Source organism: Aquarana catesbeiana, linkage group LG10 (genome assembly GCF_042186555.1).
Source record: "Aquarana catesbeiana isolate 2022-GZ linkage group LG10, ASM4218655v1, whole genome shotgun sequence".
NCBI classification, from domain to species: Eukaryota; Metazoa; Chordata; class Amphibia; order Anura; family Ranidae; genus Aquarana; species Aquarana catesbeiana.
Window position 1 is genome coordinate 262,531,674 of NC_133333.1, and position 27,038 is coordinate 262,558,711.

Genomic DNA, 27,038 nt, shown 5'->3' on the forward strand with positions numbered 1-27,038 from the left:
CGTACATTACATATTCCCGAGCCCCGCGCTCTGTACGATAGGGTGACATACGCTGCATATTCCCGAGCCCCGCGCTCTGTAGAACGGGGTGTACATTACATACTCCCGAGCCCCGCGCTCTGTAGAACGGGGTGTACATTACATACTCCCGAGCCCCGCGCTCTGTAGAACGGGGTGTACATTACATACTCCCGAGCCCCGCGCTCTGTAGAACGGGGTGTACATTACATACTCCCGAGCCCCGCACTCTGTAGAACGGGGCGTACATTACATACTCCGGAGCCCCACGCTCTGTACGATAGGGTGACATACACTGCATATTCCCGAGCCCCGCGCTCTGTAGAACGGGGCGTACATTACATACTCCGGAGCCCCACGCTCTGTACGATAGGGTGACATACACTGCATATTCCCGAGCCCCGCACTCTGTAGAACGGGGCGTACATTACATACTCCGGAGCCCCACGCTCTGTAGAACGGGGCGTACATTACATACTCCGGAGCCCCACGCTCTGTAGAACGGGGCGTACATTACATACTCCGGAGCCCCGCGCTCTGTACGATAGGGTGACATACGCTGCATATTCCCGAGCCCCGCGCTCTGTATACTCTGCTGCACATGACGTACTCTTGACCACCCCACTCTGTATACTGGACTGTAATCTACGGCGCTCTGAGCGTGTCACAGCTTGCCGGCTCTGGGTGACCTATGACCTGGTCCCGGGGTCACGTGTCGGCGGGAATGATAATAATAGAACACACAGATTGCTTTTCATTTTCCAAAGATTTTCATTTCAGAATCTCAGAAAAAAAATAAAAAATAAAAGTTCCTAAAAGTCAGACAGGAGGGCGCCACCTCCAGGCGATCGCTAATTGGTGGACAGCGAGTGACGGTTGTTTTCAGTCCACAGAAAACCCAACAAAGCAAAATCCTTTTCTTCTCTCTATTTTTAAATATTAAAAACATAAAACTGTACAGAATCCTGAATTTTCTTCAAGTCCATAAAAATAACTTTCTCTAATCTTCCGCCTCGAGGGGGGAGGGGCGCACAACTTTTATAGCGAACCAAAACATTTTTAATCATTCTCCGATGACTTCAGGCAAGTCGGCTGCTCCCTATGTCTGGGCAGAGCTGGGGGGGGGGGTCATCTGCTTGCAGCAGCCAATCAGGGGCTCTGCCAGTGACGGACCACATGTCCCACCTCTGTCTGTATTTCAGGTAATCAGCCAATAGGAGTCCAGAACAGCTGATAACAAATATTGGAATATTCTGGTTTCTCGGTTTTGGGTGAAATCTCACAATAAAATGGAAACACAGCAAACGTCAGAATGACACCAAGCGTTGCCACCTCAATTACGGTCCATAGAGGCTGCACTACCCACAATGCAATGGGGCCAATGTCCATCATTGTTCAATAAAAACATTTCAATATTTTCTGTCCCAAGCGGACTGAGACAATAAAACTACTAAAACATAGAAAATAATCTCCGCTCGTTCTCCATTACAGTTCATCTGGGCCTGATAGAGGCCACCTGGAGGCTCCATCTCAGAGGCTTCTCGGCCTCATTGGAGGGACGCCGCTCCTCAGGTCTTGTTCTGGATCAGTCAAGGGGAGTCTCTGTCACTTTGCTGAAATCTTCCTGGGTGGAGAAGGGGAATCTATGTCCGTCCTTTGAAGGTGTTCATACATGTGTAGGAGCCGGAGAACCGGTGAATTTCTTCAAGTGCAGCGGGAGGGAGGACACTGCGGGAAGAAGAACGGAGGACACCAAATTAATAAAAAGGGAAGTGAAAGTGGCCGGAGGTCGTGTGTACAAAGGGAAGGAAATGACTCGGCGTTACAGCTGACAATTCTTAACAGACAGGATGCAGCAATTTATACCAACAATAGAGCCGGGATAGAGGGGGGGTTCAGAGATAGAGGGAGCCGAGGGGATGGGGGGAAGAGATAGGGGGAGCCGGGGGACAGGATGGTGACACCAGAGGAAGAGGGATAGAGGGGGACAGGATGGTGACACCAGAGGAAGAGGGATAGAGGGGACAGTAGAGGGACAGTAGAGAAGAGGGGTATCATAGTGACAACATAAACATGCCCCTCCATGACCCATCCCCCAATACACTCCACTCCAACCCCATTGACTGCACTGGAGGATGACAGGCCAACAGATAATGCCCTTTATTGTACCCATTACCGGTGTCAGGGCTCAAAATTTCAAGTCCTGAGCTACTAGCCAGGCCTCAAAGGTTACTCACCACCAGTTGCCCCGCCCAACCCCTACCCTGCCCCGCCCCTAAACACACCCTCATAAATTATCTCGTGAAATGACACTTACATGTTTTATGCAGAATTAAGTTATTAAAATAAATATTAACAACAACTTTATCTGTGCCCAAAAATGCAGCCTATCTGTGCAGGGGAAGAGAGAGGAGAGCCGCCGCCTGGTTAATCGGAGCGCTGGGAACATAACAGCTTTCATTTCAATAGCTGTGTGTTCCCCGCCGTGCGGCGTCACATACAGCCCCTCCTCTTTGTCCGAGGAACTTTGAAACTTTGATATACAGATCACCGGTCCCCGGATTGGACGTGTGATCTGTCTATTATAGTGCCCGGACAAGGGGGAGGGGCTGTATGTGACGCCGCGCGGAACACATAGCTATTGAAATGAAAGCTGTTATGTTCCCAGCGCTCCGATTAACCAGGCGGCGGCTCTCCTCTCTCTTCCCCTGCACAGATAGGCTGCATTTTTGGGCACAGATAAAGTTGTTGTTAATATTTATTTTAATAACTTAATTCTGCGGCGTCACATACAGGGGCTGTATGTGACGCCGCACGGCGGGGAACACACAGCTATTGAAATGAAAGCCGTTATGTTCCCAGCGCTCCGATAAACCAGGCGGCGGCTCTCCTCTCTCTTACCCTCTTCTTCTCTCCCCACACTCCCATCAGCCCACACTCGCCAGCCCTCAAAATCCACTCGCAAAATGCGAGCTGGCGAGTGGAAATTTTTGAGGGCTGCCTATGTGGTGTACTTATTGAAGAGGCTGCAAGTTTGCTGACACCACAGTGGAGTCTATAATCAGCGGATAAAGAGTTGGCCTTGGGGGTGGGGGTGGGGCAGAAAGGTACACTCTGCATGGTCCCCCCCCCCAATACCCCGAGGAATAACACCCTTATTATTTCCTGGCGGTCAGATATATTTTGTATGAAGAAGTCTCTCGGTTCTTCATAGGGGGTCATTGGAGGCTCTTTGGTTCTTCTCGGCCCACCATCGCTGGTCTGGTTATGCATTGCTTGAGATGTCCTTTGGGAAGGAATTTGAGATTCTGCTCAGCGGATGATTGCTCCCATTACTGAATTATCGGGAAAGGTGGTCTTGGCTCCGATTCTGCTGGAGAGTATATATATATTTTTTCCCCTCACAATTACCAGAAGAAAAAAAACTTTGTGTGTCCCAAGACAACAATTGTCCCCAGGAAGCCCTCTCTATTCTATATTTAGAAGCTCTTGGGTCTATAGATAGACTATGCTGGGAAGAAGCCTGGAATACATTACTACTACCACCATGGGGGTGGGGGGTGGGAAAAGCAGTCACAGGGAACCCGGGGTGGAAGAAAAAGATATCAGGGACTCAAACTGTCCTATGATGAACCTGAGATACAAGATCTTTATTTTTCAGGTCATTGATCTCAAAATGGAAATCTTTACGTAGAGAAACACGTAGGCCATCATTTCTGAACTCTCCTTTTATATATATATTAGAAAAATGCTAGTTGCCTGGATGCCATGCTGATCCCACATCTTCAATACCTGGGGTTACCAGGAGAAAGCAAAAGGAGGTACCAGCCACACTGGCTGCTTGCTTGTGCCGGGTCAATGTCTTGTAATAAAGCCAGACACAGACAAGTGGATTTTTGGGTCAGCAATACCAGCCAGGATCTTCCTCTCAGGGCGGGTTTCCTGCAGAATCGGCATTCTGTGTAGATGGACATTCTCTGATCTGAGCCCATCAAGTCTCTGGAACCAATGATGGCACCAGTTTGGTGAGAACAGATTGGCTGGACTCTGAATGTTTTAACATCTGCAGAATTTTGGTTGGAGCTCGGAGAGATCACAAGGGGTAACACATTTACCTCTTCAAGATAACAAGGAGGTGCATCGTCCACGGGAGTAAAAGGAGAGCGTGGTTCTTCTGAACAGCTTCTACCGTCCTCCTGGCCACCGTCTCTGGTTTCAAAGGTGGGAAGATGTTGGGGAACCTGCGAGAGAAGGTATATGGTGAGGAGCGTAGGGGACACAGTCTATGAGGAGCATATGTCTATGGAGTGCGGGGGATATGGGGTGCAAGTACAGATCTAGCCAAGACCAGTTTGTAGTGGAAACAAAAGACAGATAAAACCTGACAGAAGGTTTGTGTTTTGTTCAAATGTCTTCCCTTTACTTCAGGTCTTGGTGAAGACTTTATAGCAGGAAATGACAGGAAACCTCTCTTGGGGACACAGACAGCAATAAAAAGCCAACAAGCTTCTAATCTTCTCTGGTGTACAAATAAAATATTAGTGTTGATAATCTTAATAAAAAGGTTTTCTCAGAAGGTTCAGCACACAAGATTCACCCACAGATGGAAAAGGTCAAGGGGGGGGTCGCAACACCAACACGGGGTCACCAATTAGGTGAAAGTAAACCTCAACAAAGAGCTTCTCCTCATTTCCTTCAATTTTAGCCTAATAAATATTCCAAGTGTTTAGTTGGCCTTAGACGGTTTGCTTTCTATTTTCACTCTTCTTGAATAGGAACGGCCATGGATGGGTCAAAATTCAGCCGGTTCAGTGGGGGCCCCCATCTATGGGCAGCTTTTGCTACATCTGTTCAATAAATGCCATTCCTTCTGTCAGAAATCCAATGCCGTCCTGTGAAATCTATATGAGCCCTGCCCAGTTCTCCTCTGTGAATCACAGAACACCTCCCCCTATGTTCTACAGAAGGGAGGGCAAGATGTTCTGTAACCCCAATAAATTAGCAGCCAAAAAAGAAAATGAATGCAGCCACCACATCTAAGGATTTGAAAGGTGAATACATTGTATCAACATCTGGCTTATGTTACATATATACCATCGGGTGCTGACTGGAAAGCACAATACAATAGAACCTGGACTGCTCTTTTGGATATTTCTAACAATTTTCCTACAGCGTGGCGATTTATTTTCTCAGCATGAGGAAACTGAAGTAAGCCAGTCTCCATCTGTTTCTCTGAGCGATTGCTCATCTGCCTGGCAGACGAAGGAAACACAAGTACTGAAAACCTGCAGATGTCCAGTAATCAGGACCTAGCCGATATCATGTTAGCCAATGAGGTTCCACCCTGGGTTCCACTGCTGGCAGATTCACCATGACGGCCTGGTACTTACCGAACTCTCATTCCCTGGAACATTTCGGTGTTGGTATGGAAGGGTAATACTGTGGTGGTGTTGACCCCTGGGCAGTCCAGAAGCCCCAAGGTCAAACTCTCCATAAAAGCGAAGGAGGAGGCCTTGGAGGTGCAGTAGTCGATGGCCCCTGGGATGGCCGATAACGACAGAACAGAGTTTATACAAACAATGTGTCCGTTTTGTAGCTCCAGCATGCGAGGCAGGAAAGCCTTTGTAGTCTGCAATAAAACAAAGACATCCATTTGAATGATCTACACAGCCAGACCTTCACCTTCTCCAACCTTCAATCCAACCCACCACTTCTGAACAACTTTCTAATGGCTCCTAAAATTCCACCGGGCATTTACCGGAACAGAGGAAGCTACTTAAAGGGTCATTCTTCCACTTCAATAAATGATGGCAGGCTGAATGACTCATTGCCATCCCATGTCTCTCAGGGACCCCAATTGAGCCGTCACCCTGGCACTCCTCCAACTGCATTCCATATACAAGGAATAGCTGGGAAAAAGGGGTCCATATACCAGTGATGCCCAGAGCGGTAGGTGGAGACAATTCACCAATGGAGTCTGCAGGATACACAAGAAGTTTGGGGTTCATAGAACCTTCCCAAAGTCTCAGTTCTTGGGCCTCCATCAATGTAGCCCCGCGCTCCGGTCATGTTGGTGATCTTTCAGGAATGGAGCTGAGAGACATGGCTGACCACTCGGTGTTCTCACATGGGGAGTCCATAAAGCCCATTTCCAGGGAAAGTCAAAAAGTCTCCATATAGTGCCCCCCCCCCGCACTGCAAGAGTTAAATCATGTATGTCTAGGGGGTGGGAAAAGCACCTTTACTTACCTGATCTTTCCCTCCCCCAGCAGCCGGCACTCTCCTACTCTCCCCTACACTGCCCTCTCGGGGGTCTTCACCTACAATATAGGGCTATGGGCCCTGCATTGTACGGATGATGTCAGAGGACCTGTGACTGCCGGAGCGTGTGGACCAATCCTACAGCTTGGAGGTGGGGCACTAAGATAAGAAAAACTATTTTTCTTGTTCCTCTAGATCTGGGGTCTCCAAACCTTACAGTATGTGGGCCACATCTTATTTTACAAATATTTGCTGGCCAAATAAAAAAAAAAATCTGTTTTATAAATGAATGAATAAAATTACTGAGAGATAACTTTACATCAGAGGGCCCCCCCCCTTCTCATCAGAGGGCCCCCCCCCCCCCCTTCTCATCAGAGGGCCCCCCCCTTCTCATCAGAGGGCCCCCCCTTCCCATCAGAGGGCCCCCCCCTTCCCATCAGAGCCCCCCCCTCCTCTCATCAGAAGGCCCTCCAATCACTTTGGAGCCCCCTTTACACATCAGGATTTCCATATCCATCAGAGTCCACATTACATTAGGATCCCCATCAGAGTCCCTATATCAGAACCCCTCTCAGAAGCAGAGACCCACTGACCTGAACCCTCTTTCTAAGGACACACCATTGTCCTCTAGCTACAGGCCAGATACTATAGGCCATAGCAGGGTGGATGTGGCCCGTGGGCCATGGTTTGGAGACTCCCACCTTAGACCTGATCAAACATTTAACCCTTGAAATGCAGGGACAGCCCCACTCCCCCGGAGTTCAGCTTTAAGCTCCCATACGCCCGGCCTTTGCTTGGCTCCCAGTGGCTGAAAGAACAATGGAAGATCTGTCAAAATAAGAAAACGGCTGCCCCTCACGTGGGCTCCAAATAAAGTTTATAGGAATATGAAAAATATCCAAAATGACACCAGAGGATACCAGCAGTGGTCAAAGTACCACTACTGGTGTCATTTTGGATATTTTTCATATTCCTATAAACTTTATTTGTAGCCCACGTGAGGGGCAGCCGTTTCTTATTTTGACAATTTACCACAGAGGCGAGCTAGGACGAGCACTCAGGTGTGTGTGTGTTCCAGCGGGCGTATCAGTTACACCTGGAGCGGGGAGTTCTTTTCATTTGAACAATGGAAGATCTGAAGGAAGCCAAGGCTTTGTTGTTGGGAAAGGGACAGAGGAAGACTCACCCAGAACTGGCCCAGTGTATTGATGTGTTGGGACTTCAGAAGAGCATCATCATCACTGTCCATCAGACTCCTCCCATGGACCACCGCCGCGTTATTCACCAGGATGGTGACATCTCCAACCTACAGGAGAAACAGAGATCACGTATGATGTAAAGTATTACGGGTTGTCACCATAAGTGGCTTTTTTCTCAGCCTGATATGGTGGCTGGCGGTGTACAGCAGAAGCTTCCTACAATCACTGTAAATCTTTCTCATATATTGCCGGTACCCGTCCTTAGATGTGGCAGCTGCATTTGACGTTTCACCTTTGTGACCTTGCCAGTAACTCACTTCCTGTCCTAGGAGGACTATGCTCACTCCACCTATGGGGGGGGGGCATAACTGCAACAGTACTACAGAACACCTCCATCTGTTATCTCCATTACATAAGAAGGAGTTTTGTAGTTCATGGATAATGGCTGAGAAAGCCAAGGACAGACAACAGTGATTTGCACAGAAAGTAAAAGGGACATACCATTTCTGGCAAGATCAACGGGTAGTTTTTGTACCTGCAGAAAACATTCTTAACTTGAAAAAAACAAAACAAATGCAGTCGCCACATCTGAGGACCGGTGAGCAGAGATAAGACAACACTCTTCTTTAGATTTCAGGATTCTCATCATTGTGATGGGCACAGCAAGCTCACCTTTTCCCGCACAGATTTTGCTTGCTGGTAGACCTCCTCTCTGTTGCCAACATCACAAACAAAGTAATGGCATTCCGTGCCCATCTGCCGGATTTCCTCCGCCGCTTCCTTCAGGCATTTCTCTGTCCGACCCCAAATTATTACCTGCAAAAGGAGAAGATATCACTGTATGGCCACACCATGAACCATCCATGAACTGCCCACACCACGGACCATCCATGAACTGCCCACACCATCCATGAACTGCCCACACCACGGACCATCCATGAACTGCCCACACCACGGACCATCCATGAACTGCCCACACCACGGACCATCCATGAACTGCCCACACCACGGACCATCCATGAACTGCCCACACCACGGACCATCCATGAACTGCCCACACCACGGACCATCCATGAACTGCCCACACCACGGACCATCCATGAACTGCCCACACCATGGACTGCCCACACCATGGACCATCCATGAACTGCCCATACCATGGACCATCCATGAACTGCCCACACCATGGACCATCCATGAACTGCCCACACCATGGACCATCCATGAACTGCCCACACCATGGACCATCAATAAACACAAAGAGAATTTAAGAGACCCATCTGTGCCTTGGAGGGGTAAAAGTATCAGATCCCCTACTAGTCCACCTATCTACCCCCCCCGCCCAACCGCCCCAATAGTCATCTTTCAGACCCAATTCACCCTTCCAAAGTTCCTCCACTGGAAAGTAGACCCCGCTCCATGTCCGGAGATTACACACGCGGCTCATGAGGTTATCCTCCTTGTTGGGGGCAATGCATTCTGGGAGGAGATCATATGTTCCCCCCCAATACCTAGAAGGGCCGGGTATTTGATGGCTCCAATGGAGGAACAGAGCGGACTGTCCTTTAAAAGAAATCTGCCCATGTATTGGGATAAATGTATGTGAACCACAAACACGACTGAACAGAGTTACAAATTCTTCAGCAGGTAGAATGACTTACATTTATGTATCTGACCTCTGAATTCTCACACACGGCCCTACAGGGGTCACACAATCGGCGTGTATCTGAACACCTGAAGTGGGTCTCATATTCAAAAAACGTATATGAAGGAAATCCGTCCACGATGGACCCGGATTGGCCGCCTTAGGTGCCGAATTTTGCACAAATGAATATAAAATGATGGAAATATAAAAAGACGAGCGCAAGGCACATGGAATTCGCTTCTGAACAGTCCCTTCACAAGTCTACACAACCCCCAATCTAATTCTCTCCATCCGGTGATTGCAGAACATGGAGGTCACCGTGTCCTCCTTATCATTACCAGATGTCTCATCACATGGAGGGCTGAAGGTCAGCACCCGGACTGATGCCGGCTTAACCTGAACAAAGAGAACATTGACATTGTGCCATGGAGGACCTTGGAAACCCTCATCTACGGAACACGTCAACCGGTCAGAGATGATGGTGTGACAGCTCAGAGCGGCTTCTACAGCACAATCAGCGGAGGCCCCGAATTCGGCGATCCCCCAATCGGCAGCCTTACAGAACTGCGCCGGTTTTCACCTATCTGATTTACATCCAAGAATGAGCCAATGCAGAATGGAAAGGAGCATCATGGACGGATTGTTCCCTCCGCTGGACTTGGTCCAGGCTCTGCTTTCTCTGATTACCTCCAACACTGAACACCACGCACTCTACTCTCCAATAATTACTGACCAGAAAATTGCCGGGGCCTGGCGAGGCGCCAACTCCATGCCGAACTCTGGATGCCCTGAAAAGCATCCTGGCCTGATATTACCCCTCACTGACCTTGAGGGGAGCCGAGAGCTGGTGAAGTGTACTCGTGGTGAGGAGCGGACACTAATCCACCCACTAACAGGGACTACTACATCCCCCAATCTACCAAACAATGGAGACTACTGCATACCCCGATCTACCCGCTAATGGAGACTACTACATAACCCGATCTACCCAACAATGGAGACTACTACATAACCTGATCTACCCAACAATGGAGACCACTACATACCCCGATCGACCCGCTAAAGGAGACCACTACATAACCTGATCTACCCAACAATGGAGACCACTACATACCCCGATCTACCCGCTAATGGAGACCACTACATAACCCGATCTACCCAACAATGGAGACCACTACATAACCTGATCTACCCAACAATGGAGACCACTACATAACCTGATCTACCCAACAATGGAGACCACTACATAACCTGATCTACCCAACAATGGAGACCACTACATAACCTAATCTACCCAACAATGGAGACCACTACATAACCTGATCTACCCAACAATGGAGACCACTACATACCCCGATCTACTCGCTAATGGAGACCACTACATAACCCGATCTACCCGCTAATGGAGACCACTACATAGCCTGATCTACCCGGGACACCCAACAATAGAGACCACTACATAACCTGATCTACCCACTAATGGAGACCACTACATAACCCGATCTACCCGCTAATGGAGACCACTACATAACCTGATCTACCCGCTAATGGAGACCACTACATAACCCGATCTACCCACTAATGGAGACCACTACATACCCCAATCTACCAAACAATGGAGACTACTCCACCCCCTGATCTACTTGCTAATGGAGACTACTACATATCCTGATCTACCCGGGACACCCAACAATGGAAACGTCTACATACCCCGATCTACCTGCTAATGGAGACCACTACATACCCCAATCTACCCGCTAATGGAGACTACTACATACCCCGATCTACCTGCTAATGGCCACCACTACATACCCCGATCTACCCGGGACACGCAACAATGGAGACTACTAAATACCCCAAGCCACCTGGGTCACCCAATAATGGGAACTACTACATACCCCCCATCCACCCAGGACACCCGACAATGGAGACTGCTACACACCCTGATCTACCCAATAATGGAGACTACTACATTCCCCAATCCACCCAACAATGGAGACTACGATATAGCCCTGATCTACCTGGGTCCCCTGACTATTGGAAAATGAAACGGCTCCTGTGTTTTGTGCAGTCAGAGATGCTCGGTTCCCAGTTCCACTTCAGACGACGGCACCACTAAGACTTTCTGCAAACTTTCCTCCCAATTCAGCCAACATTTAATGGTTTAGCCCTCAGTAGTATTATAGTTAAAAGGGGAAACCTGACAGGCTGACCATTTTTGTGTCCCAGCTCTCCTGGTTGCATTCTTAATACATATAAAAATCTTGCATAGATGGTGGTAACCCCTCATAATGGGCACAGCGGGTGTACAGACCCGGGAACTCAGCACAGGGATGGTGAGAACCCCTCATAATGGGCACAGCGGGTGTACAGACCCGGGAACTCAGCACAGGGATGGTGAGAACCCCTCATAATGGGCACAGCGGGTGTACAGACCCGGGAACTCAGCACAGGGATGGTGAGAACCCCTCATAATGGGCACAGCGGGTGTACAGACCCGGGAACTCAGCACAGGGATGGTGAGAACCTCTCATAATGGGCACAGCGGGTGTACAGAGGGGAACTCAGCACAGGGATGGTGAGAACCTCTCATAATGGGCACAGCGGGTGTACAGACCCGGGAACTCAGCACAGGGATGGTGGGAACCCCTCATAATGGGCACAGCGGGTGTACAGACCCGGGAACTCAGCACAGGGATGGTGAGAACCCCTCATAATGGGCACAGCGGGTGTACAGAGGGGAACTCAGCACAGGGATGGTGAGAACCTCTCATAATGGGCACAGCGGGTGTACAGACCCGGGAACTCAGCACAGGGATGGTGAGAACCTCTCATAATGGGCACAGCGGTTGTACAGACCCGGGAACTCAGCACAGGGATGGTGAGAACCTCTCATAATGGGCACAGCGGGTGTACAGACCCGGGAACTCAGCACAGGGATGGTGAGAACCCCTCATAATGGGCACAGCGGGTGTACAGAGGGGAACTCAGCACAGGGATGGTGAGAACCTCTCATAATGGGCACAGCGGGTGTACAGACCCGGGAACTCAGCACAGGGATGGTGAGAACCCCTCATAATGGGCACAGCGGGTGTACAGAGGGGAACTCAGCACAGGGATGGTGAGAATCTCTCATAATGGGCACAGCGGGTGTACAGACCCGGGAACTCAGTACAGGGATGGTGAGAACCCCTCATAATGGGCACAGCGGGTGTACAGACCCGGGAACTCAGTACAGGGATGGTGAGAACCCCTCATAATGGGCACAGCGGGTGTACAGACCCGGGAACTCAGCACAGGGATGGTGAGAATCTCTCATAATGGGCACACCGGGTGTACAGACCCGGGAACTCAGCACAGGGATGGTGAGAACCCCTCATAATGGGCACAGCGGGTGTACAGACCCAGGAACTCAGTACAGGGATGGTGAGAACCCCTCATAATGGGCACAGCGGGTGTACAGACCCGGGAACTCAGCACAGGGATGGTGAGAACCCCTCATAATAGGCACAGCGGGTGTACATACCCGGGAACTCACCAATACAGGCGGTTTATTCTCCAGTATCTACCAATCACTGACAAGCTTTGGATTGAAACTTTTCTATACAGAGAAAGGATTGTCGAAATGATTTGGTGATTCGCGTGTCCTTCAATGTACAGCCGGCTATCAGCACTACCTTTCAGACTTTGTTGTGTTCTTGTGGTTTCCATACACCTGCAGATTGGGTGATCGGAGGGTCCGCTTCCTACTGCCCGGTGATCCCATGTCCATAGAAGGTTATCCTCACCACTGATGGACAGATCTAGGTGTAGGAGGCAGTTGCTGACCTCCCTAGCAATCCTCCCCACTAGGGGGGGGGGGGGGGGGGGGCTTTCATGTCTCTCTATAGAAGATTTGCACTTGTATGGTCACCTTTACAAGGACATAGATAGATGGAGTTCAGACCATTCTACTCCTCTGTGTGCAGAGATTCAGCATTTGCATGTTAATAGCCTCTAATCTGCCGGTAATAGCAAATTACTTTCAACCAAAACTGTCCTCCAAATCCAGCATTGTGTGATGACAAAGACTGACATTACCAACCCGAAATATTCACAAATGCAGATTAAGCAGCTAAAGAAACTTCATTCTTCTGCAGAATAGTCCAACAAAGGCGGGTGTGGGGAGCTTGTTTGTCTGAAAATCTGAAAAGGTCAACTAGGAGTCAACTGTTCAATCTCATTATCACAAGGTATGGGGTCATGGTGAGTGCAGGCGCCCCCCCCCTACAGTCTCCTCTACACCTAGGGAGGCACAGAAGAGTCTTCTCTACACCTGAGAGGGGGCAAGAAGAGTTTTCTCTACACCTGGAACACCAAGATGACAGCCGTCCAATTGGACGTTTCCAAGGTCTATGGGGCCGATCAAAGCTTTATGGTGGTTATATGCCATACAGGTTTGAAGACCTTCTCCAGTCCTTCAGAGACATCTGCTCAGCTCTCCAGACAGCAGAGAAGGGAAAATATCCAATCTCCAGAAGACGGTCAGATCCGGTGACAGATCGTCCCACGTCTATGGTCAGAGTTATAGGAGGAAACAAATTCCCAGTCTGACTGAAGCTAAAAAAAATTGGAAATCAGCTCTTGGTGAACAGCCGGCTGACCATCTGCCAGACTCGTTATCTCATCCTAATTAACTGTACAATGTGATGGAGAGAAAGGCGTTCTAATTGCCTCCAACCTACGTACAGCTCCCCAAGGGGGGGTGGGAATAGTTTGTGCTGGTCACTTAGGGGTGCAGCTTCACTTTGGAAGTGATATGCCCATTTGTGGGACAGCGCTTGGCAGGGGGTTTATTCTCCATCATACATATAACCTCCAAGTTGTCGGAGAACAACCTACATAGAACATTCTGGTTAAAAAAAAATTCTTACACCAGACACACAGGAGGTAAATCACATCTCCTGACCCGTAACGCTTGTGTTTGATGGGTATTAAACATGGGCAGTTCTGATTATGATTGGACCTTGTGGGCAGATTTCCACATCCATGGCCCTATTGTAGTGATAAATGAAGGAAACGTCTCTAGGATCTGACCTTTACACCTCCTAAAGCATTGGAGCCATACTGAATGATCACTAGTAACTATATATTGGTACGTCATGAACCTGTCATTATATATTCAACCTCAATCAACCCTTATTGAGTCTACACTTAGAGGACATTCATTCATCATAGGGCCCCCAAATGGCTTGCTGGAGCCATAATACACAAATCGAGACTTTGGTTCCAGGAGAGAAGCTTGGCCTGGTCTCCTCCGGAACCTCGTCACAGTTCACGGAGCCGTCTATCAGTAAATGTGTTACAGCGCTGGCACTGAGAACATGGTGCTGCCCAGCTCCTGGCTGTGTCCCATCCAGCCCACCAACGGGCCCGTCCGCGCGTCCCATCCAGCCCGCCAACGGGCCCGTCCGCGCGTCCCATCCAGCCCGCCAACGGGCCCGTCCGCGCGTCCCATCCAGCCCGCCAACGGGCCCGTCCGCGCGTCCCATCCAGCCCGCCAACGGGCCCGTCCCATCCAGCCCGCCAACGGGACCGTCCGCGCGTCCCATCCAGCCCGCCAACGGGACCGTCCCATCCAGCCCGCCAACGGGACCGTCCCATCCAGCCCGCCAACGGGACCGTCCGCGCGTCCCATCCAGCCCGCCAACGGGACCGTCCGCGCGTCCCATCCAGCCCGCCAACGGGACCGTCCGCGCGTCCCATCCAGCCCGCCAACGGGACCGTCCGCGCGTCCCATCCAGCCCGCCAACGGGACCGTCCGCGCGTCCCATCCAGCCCGCCAACGGGACCGTCCGCGCGTCCCACTGACTCCTCCCCTGACAGCAGTAACAAGCGAGGAGGGAGCAGACCTGCCAACAACATCACTGGTTCTAATATTGTAACTTAAAAATGGAGCAATGGAAGGGAAGATTTTTGTGTTCTAGAATGGTCAGAGATGATGGTCGGGGACAATGCTGGTGTGGAGTTTGGCTTTAAAAGATTTCCAGTAATTGGTGATATTGAGGACACAAGTCTGACAAGCCGAGTCCGAACTCTATATAGCCGTGCCCATCCGCTGTCCGGTGCCCCCCCCCATCGCTGCGCTTCCTCACACACCGCGGTAAACAAGCCTACTGATGTCATTCCGGGCTGGCTGACCTGTCGATGAACCCGGGCTGAACATGAAAAGGTGCCAAGCCTCTCTCCCTCTCTACACACAGACTCACGCAGGGGCTAAAGTGTCATTGACCAAACTACAATAGAGGAAAGCAATGGAAGCCATTCAGCCTTTTGATGCTGCCCCCCCCTCCCTTCTCCCCCCCCACTCCTTCTGTCCTGGAGGATTTCACACAGGATATGTTGGAGGCCATAAACCTCCAATATAGCAACGCTTCTGATCCCGATACAGGAGGAGGACTACAGGGTGGAAGGAAGGGTCTGCAGGGTGATTACAGCATAGCCCCCCCTTTCCTCCTCATGTTGGTCTCATCTATATAGTTGTATAGAAAATGCACTTTTTCGCTTTCAAAAATAGTATTTCCCAGAGCTAAGCCAACTTCTACATCTACAAAAAATTCTAAAACCAGTATAAAGGAATATTAGTGGTAAAAAAAAAAAAAAAAAAAAAAAAAAAAAAAAAGGAGAGAGAACAGGGTGGAAGAAAGGAAGGCAGGGACTGCTGGGTGACCACAGGGTGGAAGGAAGGAAGGCAGGGACTGCTGGGTGACCACAGGGTGGAAGAAAGGAAGGCAGGGACTGCTGGGTGACCACAGGGTGGAAGAAAGGAAGGCAGGGACTGCTGGGTGACCACAGGGTGGAAGAAAGGAAGGCAGGGACTGCTGGGTGACCACAGGGTGGAAGAAAGGAAGGCAGGGACTGCTGGGTGACCACAGGGTGGAAGAAAGGAAGGCAGGGACTGCTGGGTGACCACAGGGTGGAAGAAAGGAAGGCAGGGACTGCTGGGTGACCACAGGGTGGAAGAAAGGAAGGCAGGGACTGCTGGGTGACCACAGGGTGGAAGGAAGGAAGGCAGGGACTGCTGGGTGACCACAGGGTGGAAGGAAGGAAGGCAGGGACTGCTGGGTGACCACAGGGTGGAAGGAAGAAAGGAAGGGGCTGCTGGGTGACCACAGGGTGGAAGGAAGGGGCTGCTGGGTGACCACAGGGTGGAAGGAAGGGGCTGCTGGGTGACCACAGGGTGGAAGGAAGGGGCTGCTGGGTGACCACAGGGTGGAAGGAAGGGGCTGCTGGGTGACCACAGGGTGGAAGGAAGGGGCTGCTGGGTGACCACAGGGTGGAAGAAAGGAAGGAAGGGGCTGCTGGGTGACCACAGGGTGGAAGGATGGAAGGAAGGGGCTGCAGCATTATAGTGTTGAGGAAGGAGTCCCATCCACCCCCCATGTTAGGAGCTCTCTGGAATCTGGTTGCAGTGAATGACAAAACTCAGATGAAGGTTGGCAGGGTTCAGATGCTGACTTTCGGAGGTTGCAGAGTTTGCTGGATGGCGCTGGCCCTTCATTAATCCGTTTGTATTTTCTCTAAAGAGCTATTCCACACAACGAGGGCCTCTTGCAATGATCTTGGCAGACAGAGCTGGGAACGCGGCTCAGAGACTTCACCATGACGGTCTTCAGGATAGAAAGACCCGGGACTAGGATCCACCTCACCAGCATCTCTGAAGGAAGTAATTCTGGATATACGGAATCCTATATTCTAGGAAGGAAGGGGAGCCATGACTGTTGATGCCATTATAACAGAATAAAAAGCATAATAACGCGTGGTATACAGCCAGATAATGACCGCCATCAATTACAACCACACATTTGGAAGTTGTAATATAGAACGACATTCATCAGGCCATCTATAAATCCTCTTATTAGAGAAATAAAAATCTTCCATTCACCAGCCAGAGACGTTAATAATGAGATCCAGGCCACAGCCCCGTCTTTCATCCTCCTTTTGGGAAATGAAGACGGACTCTAAGCCGGAGTTGCTCCAGCTCTGCAGAAAATTGTATAATCGTTCTTGGAATCAGTCTACGGAATTTCTATTACACAAATGAGGGGGATGAATACAGTACAAATTGTGGCCTACGGCTAAGAGCTTTCATCAGTCTTCTCTCCGAATGCCAGCGAGGCCCAAATATGACCAGTGAGTGCAGCTCATGGAACGTCTGATAGAAGCCAGTCGAGTATGATGAATACGGACCACACCAAACAGAAAAAACTTCAACAACCTGTAAATATAACTATTAATGAGTCCCTAAGCCACCTACTACCTGTACCTCTAGATAACCTCAGCTTCATTCCTGAGCAACCCTCAAGTCCCAGAACCCAAGGATGCTCCAAACGTACAAAACCGATACTGAGTCCCACCTCCCTATGGACCCACTATAGCTATGGGCAGCTTTGTTTAAAAAGTCATTATTGGAATGTGGTGCTCATGGTTCAGGTCTTTTTGGAGTAAGGGATACAGATAACCAAAGAAAATTAGTTAAGGCCACCAACATTGGAGACTGGTAAGAAGTCAAACGATCTTCTGTATCGTGGGCCAACTGCCTCTAGCCACCATGTTCAGAGCAATGGAAGGGGGAGCCATCCACAGCCACCATGTTCAGAGCAATGGAAGGGGGAGCCATCCACAGCCACCATGTTCAGAGCAATGGAAGGGGGAGCCATCCACAGCCACCATGTTCAGAGCAATGGAAGGGGGAGCCATCCACAGCCACCATGTTCAGAGCAATGGAAGGGGAAGCCATCCACAGCCACCATGTTCAGAGCAATGGAAGGGGAAGCCATCCACAGCCACCATGTTCAGAGCAATGGAAGGGGAAGCCATCCACAGCCACCATGTTCAGAGCAATGGAAGGGGGAGCCATCCACAGCCACCATGTTCAGAGCAATGGAAGGGGGAGCCATCCACAGCCACCATGTTCAGAGCAATGGAAGGGGAAGCCATCCACAGCCACCACGTTCAGAGCAATGGAAGGGGAAGCCATCCACAGCCACCACGTTCAGAGCAATGGAAGGGGAAGCCATCCACAGCCACCACGTTCAGAGCAATGGAAGGGGAAGCCATCCACAGCCACCACGTTCAGAGCAATGGAAGGGGGAGCCATCCACAGCCACCATGTTCAGAGCAATGGAAGGGGAAGCCATCCACAGCCACCATGTAGGAAAGCCAACTGAAAAGGCCAGTTGGTGGTTACCCTAATTATCAGCATGGCTCTGGGGTTACGTGTCTCTTGGAGGTCTCCTCAACTGCCGTCTGTGTTACAGGACAGCCATGCTTAGACCAGTAAACGGAAGGGACAGCAGATTTTAGTTTCATCTAACCTCAAGAAATACCAAACTTACTGCAATTCTCAGAAATGGGCACCATTCCACTTAGAGATGTGCAGGAAACGGAAAAATCTGTCACTTCACCAAATAGAGGTTAGCCGAGTACGGAGTAAAAATAACTAAAAAGATCTCTTGTTTTTTATTCTTCGTGAGAGATCGTGGTGAAGTAGGCCGCATTTCTTCCTTGTACTATATTTGGAGTAATGCGAAGAAGCAAAATAAATAAATAAAATCATATCACACACACATTAGATCTCATTTTTCTGGTCTAGAAATTTGGCTTCCTCAGCAAATCACAAAGGCTGCCCGGCCACATTGAAGATCTACATCTAGGAGAGGGGTGGGGGTGGGCTCTACAAAGACCGTCCAGACTGTATACATCAAAGGCTCCTAAAGTTCAAGGCCCTTTTATGAGACAGTCAGTCAACTCTTCTAAACAAGATAAGGCCGTAATCTCCGGGTCACACTGACCTGACAACAACCCTCTAACCTTTTGAAGTCCCAATGATCCCGCCCACATATTGTCCTCCTAGAATCCAATAAAAAGACCAAACCATTCAGAGACTGTACAATCCGTTATCAGAGGGTCATCAGATGTCTCGGGACGACCAGCAAAAATTATTGGCTCTTCAAAGCATTTCTTGGACTCCGGATTGTATAAATCCTTATCTGCCCTACAAACAGCCAATCAGAGAAGTTCATTTTTACTGTAGCCTGAATGGTCATTGAAGTCCCGGAGCCTGTGCACACTCATCAATGGGATTTTCCATTTGTAAAGCCGATGATGGGAGAGACTTCCAAACCTTTTACTTTCATGTTTTGAACGAACATCAACTTCTAGATGAATTTTATTAGAATATAGAAAATAAATGGCCAACCAATCACAGCCCATCGAGTTCAAGAGGCGCCGACGCTCAGAGGAGAAGCTGTAAAAGCCTCGAAGTTTGTATGAAATCCTCACATTTATATAAAAAGTCCAACCGCTACGCTGACCAAAAATAGTTAAAAAAAAAAAAAAAAAAAAAAGAACGGCGAGGTGCTTGAATCGCCGCACACCGCACCCGCCAAGGTCTGAATTAGAACTTTATTAAAATGTTACAGAAACAATGGAGTCCGGTCTGGGATACTTTTATTTGCACCAATATCCAAGTTTTCAGGACAAGTTTATTGAGGTCCAAGCAGTACTCATGTGGACCTGGGAGAGTACTGATTGGACCTTGATGAAAATGGAAACACCCCAAAAAACGTATTAAAAAAAAAAAAAGGGTTTATAATATAATTAAGTATCACTGACAGAACTCAATTGTTTCTGTTGCAAGTGCACCAATCTCGCTACAATAAAATGTAACAGAATGCAGCAATAACTAGACTCATCTGTCCACATACAGGGGGAGCACCAAGGAGACACCTCTCCTCTCTCTGCTAGAATAAAATGATGGAATATTCTGAACTCTCCCTATTTCTGGAGCTTCCAGTAGTCCGGTACAAATACGGCTCATTTTTTTCTCACCCTGAAAGCATATAAAAGATAAAGTACTCAAAAGAATTTCCCAAAATACTCCCAACCCAACACGTTTCACCTTATTTTAAGGCTTCATCAGGGGTTTGGATAAGCGAAACGAGAACATAAGGTGTCAAAGCAGCTGATGGCTACATGGAGGTGGAACGTGTTGGGGGTATGTTGGTGAAATTGAGCATTTACTATTTTATATTCTTTCAGGCTGAGCAATAATGAGCCATGTTTGTACCTGACTACTGGAAGCTGCAAAATCAGGGAAAGTGCTGAATATTCAACATTATATTATATCGGAGGAGGGGAAGGGGTCTCCTTAGTGCTCATCCTGTATACACACAAAAACTATTGCAACGTTTTATAAAACGGTATTGAAATAAAAGTTCTATTTTAGGTCATAAGTCGGCTTTTTTTTTCTGCAACACAGGACTCGGGCCACGCAGAGCCTCCTCCACATCCAGGACTCGGGCCCCGCAGAGCCTCCTTCACATCCAGGACTCGGGCCCCGCAGAGCCTCCTTCACATCCAGGCCTCGGGCCACGCAGAGCCTCCTTCACATCCAGGACTCGGGCCACGCAGAGCCTCCTTCACATCCAGGACTCGGGCCACGCAGAGCCTCCTTCACATCCAGGACTCGGGCCACGCAGAGCCTCCTTCACATCCAGGACTCGGGCCACGCAGAGCCTCCTTCACATCCAGGACTCGGGCCACGCAGAGCCTCCTTCACATCCAGGACTCGGGCCACGCAGAGCCTCCTTCACATCCAGGACTCGGGCCACGCAGAGCCTCCTTCACATCCAGGACTCGGGCCACGCAGAGCCTCCTTCACATCCAGGACTCGGGCCACGCAGAGCCTCCTTCACATCCAGGACTCGGGCCACGCAGAGCCTCCTTCACATCCAGGACTCGGGCCACGCAGAGCCTCCTTCACATCCAGGACTCGGGCCACGCAGAGCCTCCTTCACATCCAGGACTCGGGCCACGCAGAGCCTCCTTCACATCCAGGACTCGGGCCACGCAGAGCCTCCTTCACATCCAGGACTCGGGCCACGCAGAGCCTCCTTCACATCCAGGACTCGGGCCACGCAGAGCCTCCTTCACATCCAGGACTCGGGCCACGCAGAGCCTCCTTCACATCCAGGACTCGGGCCACGCAGAGCCTCCTTCACATCCAGGACTCGGGCCACGCAGAGCCTCCTTCACATCCAGGACTCGGGCCACGCAGAGCCTCCTTCACATCCAGGACTCGGGCCACGCAGAGCCTCCTTCACATCCAGGACTCGGGCCACGCAGAGCCTCCTTCACATCCAGGACTCGGGCCACGCAGAGCCTCCTTCACATCCAGGACTCGGGCCACGCAGAGCCTCCTTCACATCCAGGACTCGGGCCACGCAGAGCCTCCTTCACATCCAGGACCCGGGCCACGCAGAGCCTCCTTCACATCCAGGACTCGGGCCACGCAGAGCCTCCTTCACATCCAGGACTCGGGCCACGCAGAGCCTCCTTCACATCCAGGACTCGGGCCACGCAGAGCCTCCTTCACATCCAGGACTCGGGCCACGCAGAGCCTCCTTCACATCCAGGACTCGGGCCACGCAGAGCCTCCTTCACATCCAGGACTCGGGCCACGCAGAGCCTCCTTCACATCCAGGACCCGGGCCACGCAGAGCCTCCTTCACATCCAGGACTCGGGCCACGCAGAGCCTACTTCACATCCAGGACTCGGGCCCCGCAGAGCCTCCTTCACATCCAGGACTTGGGCCCCGCAGAGCCTCCTTCACGTCCAGGACTTGGGCCCCGCAGAGCCTCCTTCACGTCCAGGACTCGGGCCCCGCAGAGCCTCCTTCACATCCAGGACTCAGGTCAACGCCACGCAGAGCCTCCTTCACATCGCAGACACCGGCATTTAGAAAGCCATTTTCTGACTAATACTCATAATGACATTTTTATAGACAAATCGTCTCTCTTCAGCACTTGATAATTCTCACTCCGTGTGCCAAGAAGAAAATCAATACCGACCATAAATCACCGCCGCGGTCTGCACTCCGAATTACAGGGAAACCCGGGAGAAACGGGAAGAAGGTCACTGCAGATTGTCATCCTGATCCATCGGCTTCACTGAGCTGGACAGGAAGTAGAGGAGTCATCCTGACTTCACTCTAATATTAGTCTATGGGGCCAGTAAAGGCAGAAATGTCAGCCACCCCCCACGCGATACCCCCCTACGCGTCACCCCCCCCCACCCCACGCGATACCCCTCTATGCATCACCCCCCTATGCATCACCCCCCTAAACGATACCCCTCTATGCATCACCCCCACGGAAACCACTGGATACACCGATAGAGGAGCAATGCTGTCCACCCAGTCCTGAGATTCACTGTACACATCAGAATAGGATTGGCCCATGTACTATGATTGGCCCAAACTCTAATGTCCGGGTCCAAGCCATCCATTGTGTCCAATCAGGAGGCCCCTCCATTACATGAGGTCAGGTGATCTGCTGTACAACCAGATTGTAATGTCCTGCCAGACAGCAGCCAGGGGCGTGACCGCCGGACTTCTCTGGAGTTAGGAAATACGGCCCGGTCCCCTCCCCCCCCCAGCTTGTGACTGGACAGCAAAGGAGCAGACGTAAAGCTGACAAGCTCATCCCTCTGCTCACTTTCTTCCTGCAGTCGGCGGACCTCTTCTTCAGAGAATGTCGAATGCCTGGCTGTCATGTTGATCAGTAATGAGTACTCATCCTTGTCCCAGGTGAGGGGCCCAGAAATGGCAGCCAGGCAATGAGCATTGTCAGAGGTCCTGTATTTTCCTCCATGAATGTTTTCTGCAGATAAAAGTGTCAGAGTTGTAGAAGAGAACATGATGAGCCACGAAAACTGCTGAGCCGGCACAACGTGCAGCAGAGAGGGGCGTGCCACGGCTTGTTCAGTGATTATTTCCCGCGGCCCGTCCCTGGTGATTATATTCCCTCGTTGAGTCATCCAGAGAATCCAATTCACATGGCTGCATAAATTCACCTCAATGCTACGAACATCGAGTCCCACCACACGTGTCCCTGGATGAGGCCGGAGGTAGGGGGCGCTATACCAACCACCAGGAGGTAGGGGGCGCTATACCAACCACCAGGAGATGGGGGGCGCTATACCAACCACCAGGAGATGGGGGGGGCGCTATACCAACCACCAGGAGGTAGGGGGCGCTATACCAACCACCAGGAGATGGGGGGGCGCTATACCAACCACCAGGAGATGGGGGGGCGCTATACCAACCACCAGGAGATGGGGGGGCGCTATACCAACCACCAGGAGATGGGGGGGCGCTATACCAACCACCAGGAGATGGGGGGGGCGCGCTATACCAACCACCAGGAGATGGGGGGGGCGCTATACCAACCACCAGGAGATGGGGGGGGCGCTATACCAACCACCAGGAGATGGGGGGGTGCTATACCAACCACCAGGAGATGGGGGGGGGGCGCTATACCAACCACCAGGAGATGGGGGGGGGGGGCGCTATACCAACCACCAGGAGATGGGGGGGGGGCGCTATACCAACCACCAGGAGATGGGGGGGGGGGCGCCATACCAACCACCAGGAGACGGGGGGGCGCCATACCAACCACCAGGAGACGGGGGGGCGCCATACCAACCACCAGGAGATGGGGGGGGCGCTATACCAACCACCAGGAGATGGGGGGGGGGGCGCTATACCAACCACCAGGAGATGGGGGGGGGGGCGCTATACCAACCACCAGGAGATGGGGGGGGGGCGCTATACCAACCACCAGGAGACGGGGGGGCGCTATACCAACCACCAGGAGATGGGGGGGGCGCTATACCAACCACCAGGAGACGGGGGGGCGCCATACCAACCACCAGGAGATGGGGGGGGGGGCGCTATACCAACCACCAGGAGATGGGGGGGGGGGCGCTATACCAACCACCAGGAGGTCAATTGACGGTCATCCCACCAACCGATGCCGGCCAAGTCTTTCTGATCAGCCCTCAGTGTAATGGGGCCAATACACACCACGTTCCACAGTACGGGGCCCTGATGAAGAGGGGCCCTTCAAATTTCCAAAATGCATTGTCTGCAATAATCTGAATACAAAATTCTGCACTTTATACATTCTGCCCCCCCCCCCCCCAGGGGTTCATTATGGCCGGTGTCTCAGGAGTGAGGGGGGTCAGAGGGGCAGAAGGGGGAGTGGGGGGGTGTCAGGAGCAGAAGGAGGAGTTGGGGGGGGGGGGGGACCTCATCAATTGCAGACCAGAATAAAGTCCTGACAGAGGCTCTAACCCTTCTGATCATGAGATCCTCTCAGCAGATGGCAGAGCGCCACCCACAGACGATCCAATTCCCGAGCCGCTGCTCAGAATATCCCAGAAACGGAAACAAAGTAACAATCACTCAGGTGACTGAATAGACTTCAGGAGTAACATTGTAACCCCTGGAGTAATAACCCCTCCCCCAATGCTGGGCGGATCATTCCTTGGGGGAGGAGCCTATAGTGAGAATTAGAAGAACAGAAGACGAGACAATCGAACTCCACGAGTCCATACAAGCCGAGATCTGATTGGATACCACAAGTGATACCCGTGACTTCTCACCTATGGGACGATCGTCTATACGCCCAACAATCTCTTCCTGAGTGTCCCCCCTCCCCCCAATATAAAGGGGTGACTTCCTTCTGAGAATGCCGGTTGCCTGGCTGTTATGCTGATCCTGTGGATTCCTGAGGTGATGATGGAGCCGGAAAACGTCTGCAGATCAGGAAAGTCTCCGAGTCTTCCCGCTCAGAAACTCAATTTAGAGGAGCAACATGACAGCCGGGCAACCGGCATTTCCAAAAGAAGGACACCGGTAATGACAGTATGGGGAAGTGTTGGGATTTGGCGGTGGGTAGGGGGAGGGTGTATTGGGGTTTAGGGAGGTGAAGAGTTGGGATTTGGGGGGGGGGGGTGAAGAGTTGGGATTTGGGGGGGAGGGGGAGGTGAAGAGTTGGGATTTGGGGGGGGGGGGAAGATGAAGAGTTGGGATTTGGGGGGGGGGGGAAGATGAAGAGTTGGGATTTGGGGGGGGGAGGTGAAGAGTTGGGATTTGGGGGGGGGAGGTGAAGAGTTGGGATTTGGGGGGGGGAGGTGAAGAGTTGGGATGTGGGGGGGAGGGGGGGGGGGAGGTGAAGAGTTGGGATTTGGGGGGAGGGGGAAGGTGAAGAGTTGGGATTTGGGGGGGGGGGGGGGGAAGGTGAAGAGTTGGGATTTGGGGGGAGGGGGAAGGTGAAGTGTTGGGATTTGGGGGGGGGGGTGAAGTGTTGGGATTTGGGGGGGGGGGTGGTGAAGTGTTGGGATGTGGGGGGGAGGTGAAGAGTTGGGATTTGGGGGGAGGGGGGGGGGGGAGGTGAAGAGTTGGGATTTGGGGGGAGGGGGAAGGTGAAGAGTTGGGATTTGGGGGGGGAGGTTAAGAGTTGGGATTTGGGGGGAGGGGGAAGGTGAAGAGTTGGGATTTGGGGGGAGGGGGAAGGTGAAGAGTTGGGATTTGGGGGGAGGGGGAAGGTGAAGAGTTGGGATTTGGGGGGGGGGGGGGGGGAGGAGGTTAAGAGTTGGGATTTGGGGGGGGGGGGGAGTGAAGAGTTGGGATTTGGGGGGAGGGGGAAGGTGAAGAGTTGGGATTTGGGGGGGGGGGGAGGTGAAGAGTTGGGATTTGGGGGGGGGGGGGGGGGGGGGAGGTGAAGTGTTGGGATTTGGAGGGGGAAGGTGAAGAGTTGGGATTTGGGGGGAGGGGGAGGTGAAGAGTTGGGATTTGGGGGGGGGGGGGGGGAGGTTAAGTGTTGGGATTTGGGGGGGGGGGGGGGTTAAGTGTTGGGATTTGGAGGGGGAAGGTGAAGAGTTGGGATTTGGGGGGGGGGGGGGGAGGTTAAGTGTTGGGATTTGGAGGGGGAAGGTGAAGAGTTGGGATTTGGGGGGAGGGGGGAGGTGAAGAGTTGGGATTTGGGGGGAGGGGTTTGTTTGCAGTCAGGAAATCTTATTTTTCAACAAAGGTATCAAATTGCACAACACGGCGCGGCCGGCGGAGAGCGTTCATCGATCGGATGGCCGGGGTTACCTGAGGTTATGGAGACTCCGGTGTGGAGGGATCGCGGCCCCCCCACGGAGGGGGGGGGGGGGTTTCCTTCCAATGTCGGGATTTGTAATGAAAATGTAACAAATGTCGGTTTCTGATCTTTTTTTTATATCTTTATAGCAGAAAACAGAACGCCGAGCGCCGCGATCACCGCCAAACGCATCAACACCGCCGCTTCCCGCAGGCAGGCCGGCATTAACCCTTCACTGGCCGGATCCACAGAGTAGAAAACACGACCTTGTACCGGGATTTGTAATGCCAGCGCCCCCCATCCCCCCCCATGAAGAGACAAGTGACAGCCGGGGGAGTTCTGTCTGTTTAAATGCCGGTTCCTCCTCTGTGCCGACCCGCCCACATCTATTTGTAGCCGGGATCACGAGGAGCCACCTGACCGCCACAAGTGCCGCTTCATATCCGTGTACACACCGGGGGGGGCGGGGGTGTCACCACAGAGCACGCCATGTCCTCAGGATAGACCTTGGACCCAAACGACAGACAACATGCCACGTCTTACACCCTGTACACCGGGGCCATGCCAGGGGCCCTCACACCCTGCACACCGGGGGGGGCCATGCCAAGGACCCTCACACCCTGCACACCGGGGGGGGCCATGCCAAGGACCCTCACACCCTGCACACCAGGGGAGGCCATGCCAAGGACCCTCACACCCTGCACACCGGGGGGGAGGCCATGCCAAGGACCCTCACACCCTGCACACCGGGGGGGGCCATGCCAAGGACCCTCACACCCTGCACACCGGGGGGGGCCATGCCAGGGGCCCTCACACCCTGCACACCGGGGGGGCCATGCCAGGGGCCCTCACACCCTGCACACCAGGGGAGGCCATGCCAAGGACCCTCACACCCTGCACACCAGGGGAGGCCATGCCAAGGACCCTCACACCCTGCACAC

At 51.8% G+C, this 27,038-nt stretch overlaps 1 protein-coding gene across 1 annotated transcript; it reads right to left on the bottom strand.

Moving 5' to 3' along the window:
• Positions 1 to 929: 929 nt before the first annotated feature.
• DHRS3 (dehydrogenase/reductase 3) lies at positions 930 to 26,239 on the bottom strand. The gene is made up of 6 exons (XM_073603731.1): positions 26,109 to 26,239; positions 8,151 to 8,294; positions 7,466 to 7,585; positions 5,409 to 5,647; positions 4,134 to 4,259; positions 930 to 1,746 (listed from the first exon to the last, which is right to left on the bottom strand). Exons 2-6 carry the CDS (start codon positions 8,232 to 8,234, stop codon positions 1,662 to 1,664), a joined length of 654 nt encoding a protein of 217 aa, XP_073459832.1. The 5' UTR covers positions 8,235 to 8,294; positions 26,109 to 26,239; the 3' UTR covers positions 930 to 1,661.
• Positions 26,240 to 27,038: the final 799 nt, after the last annotated feature.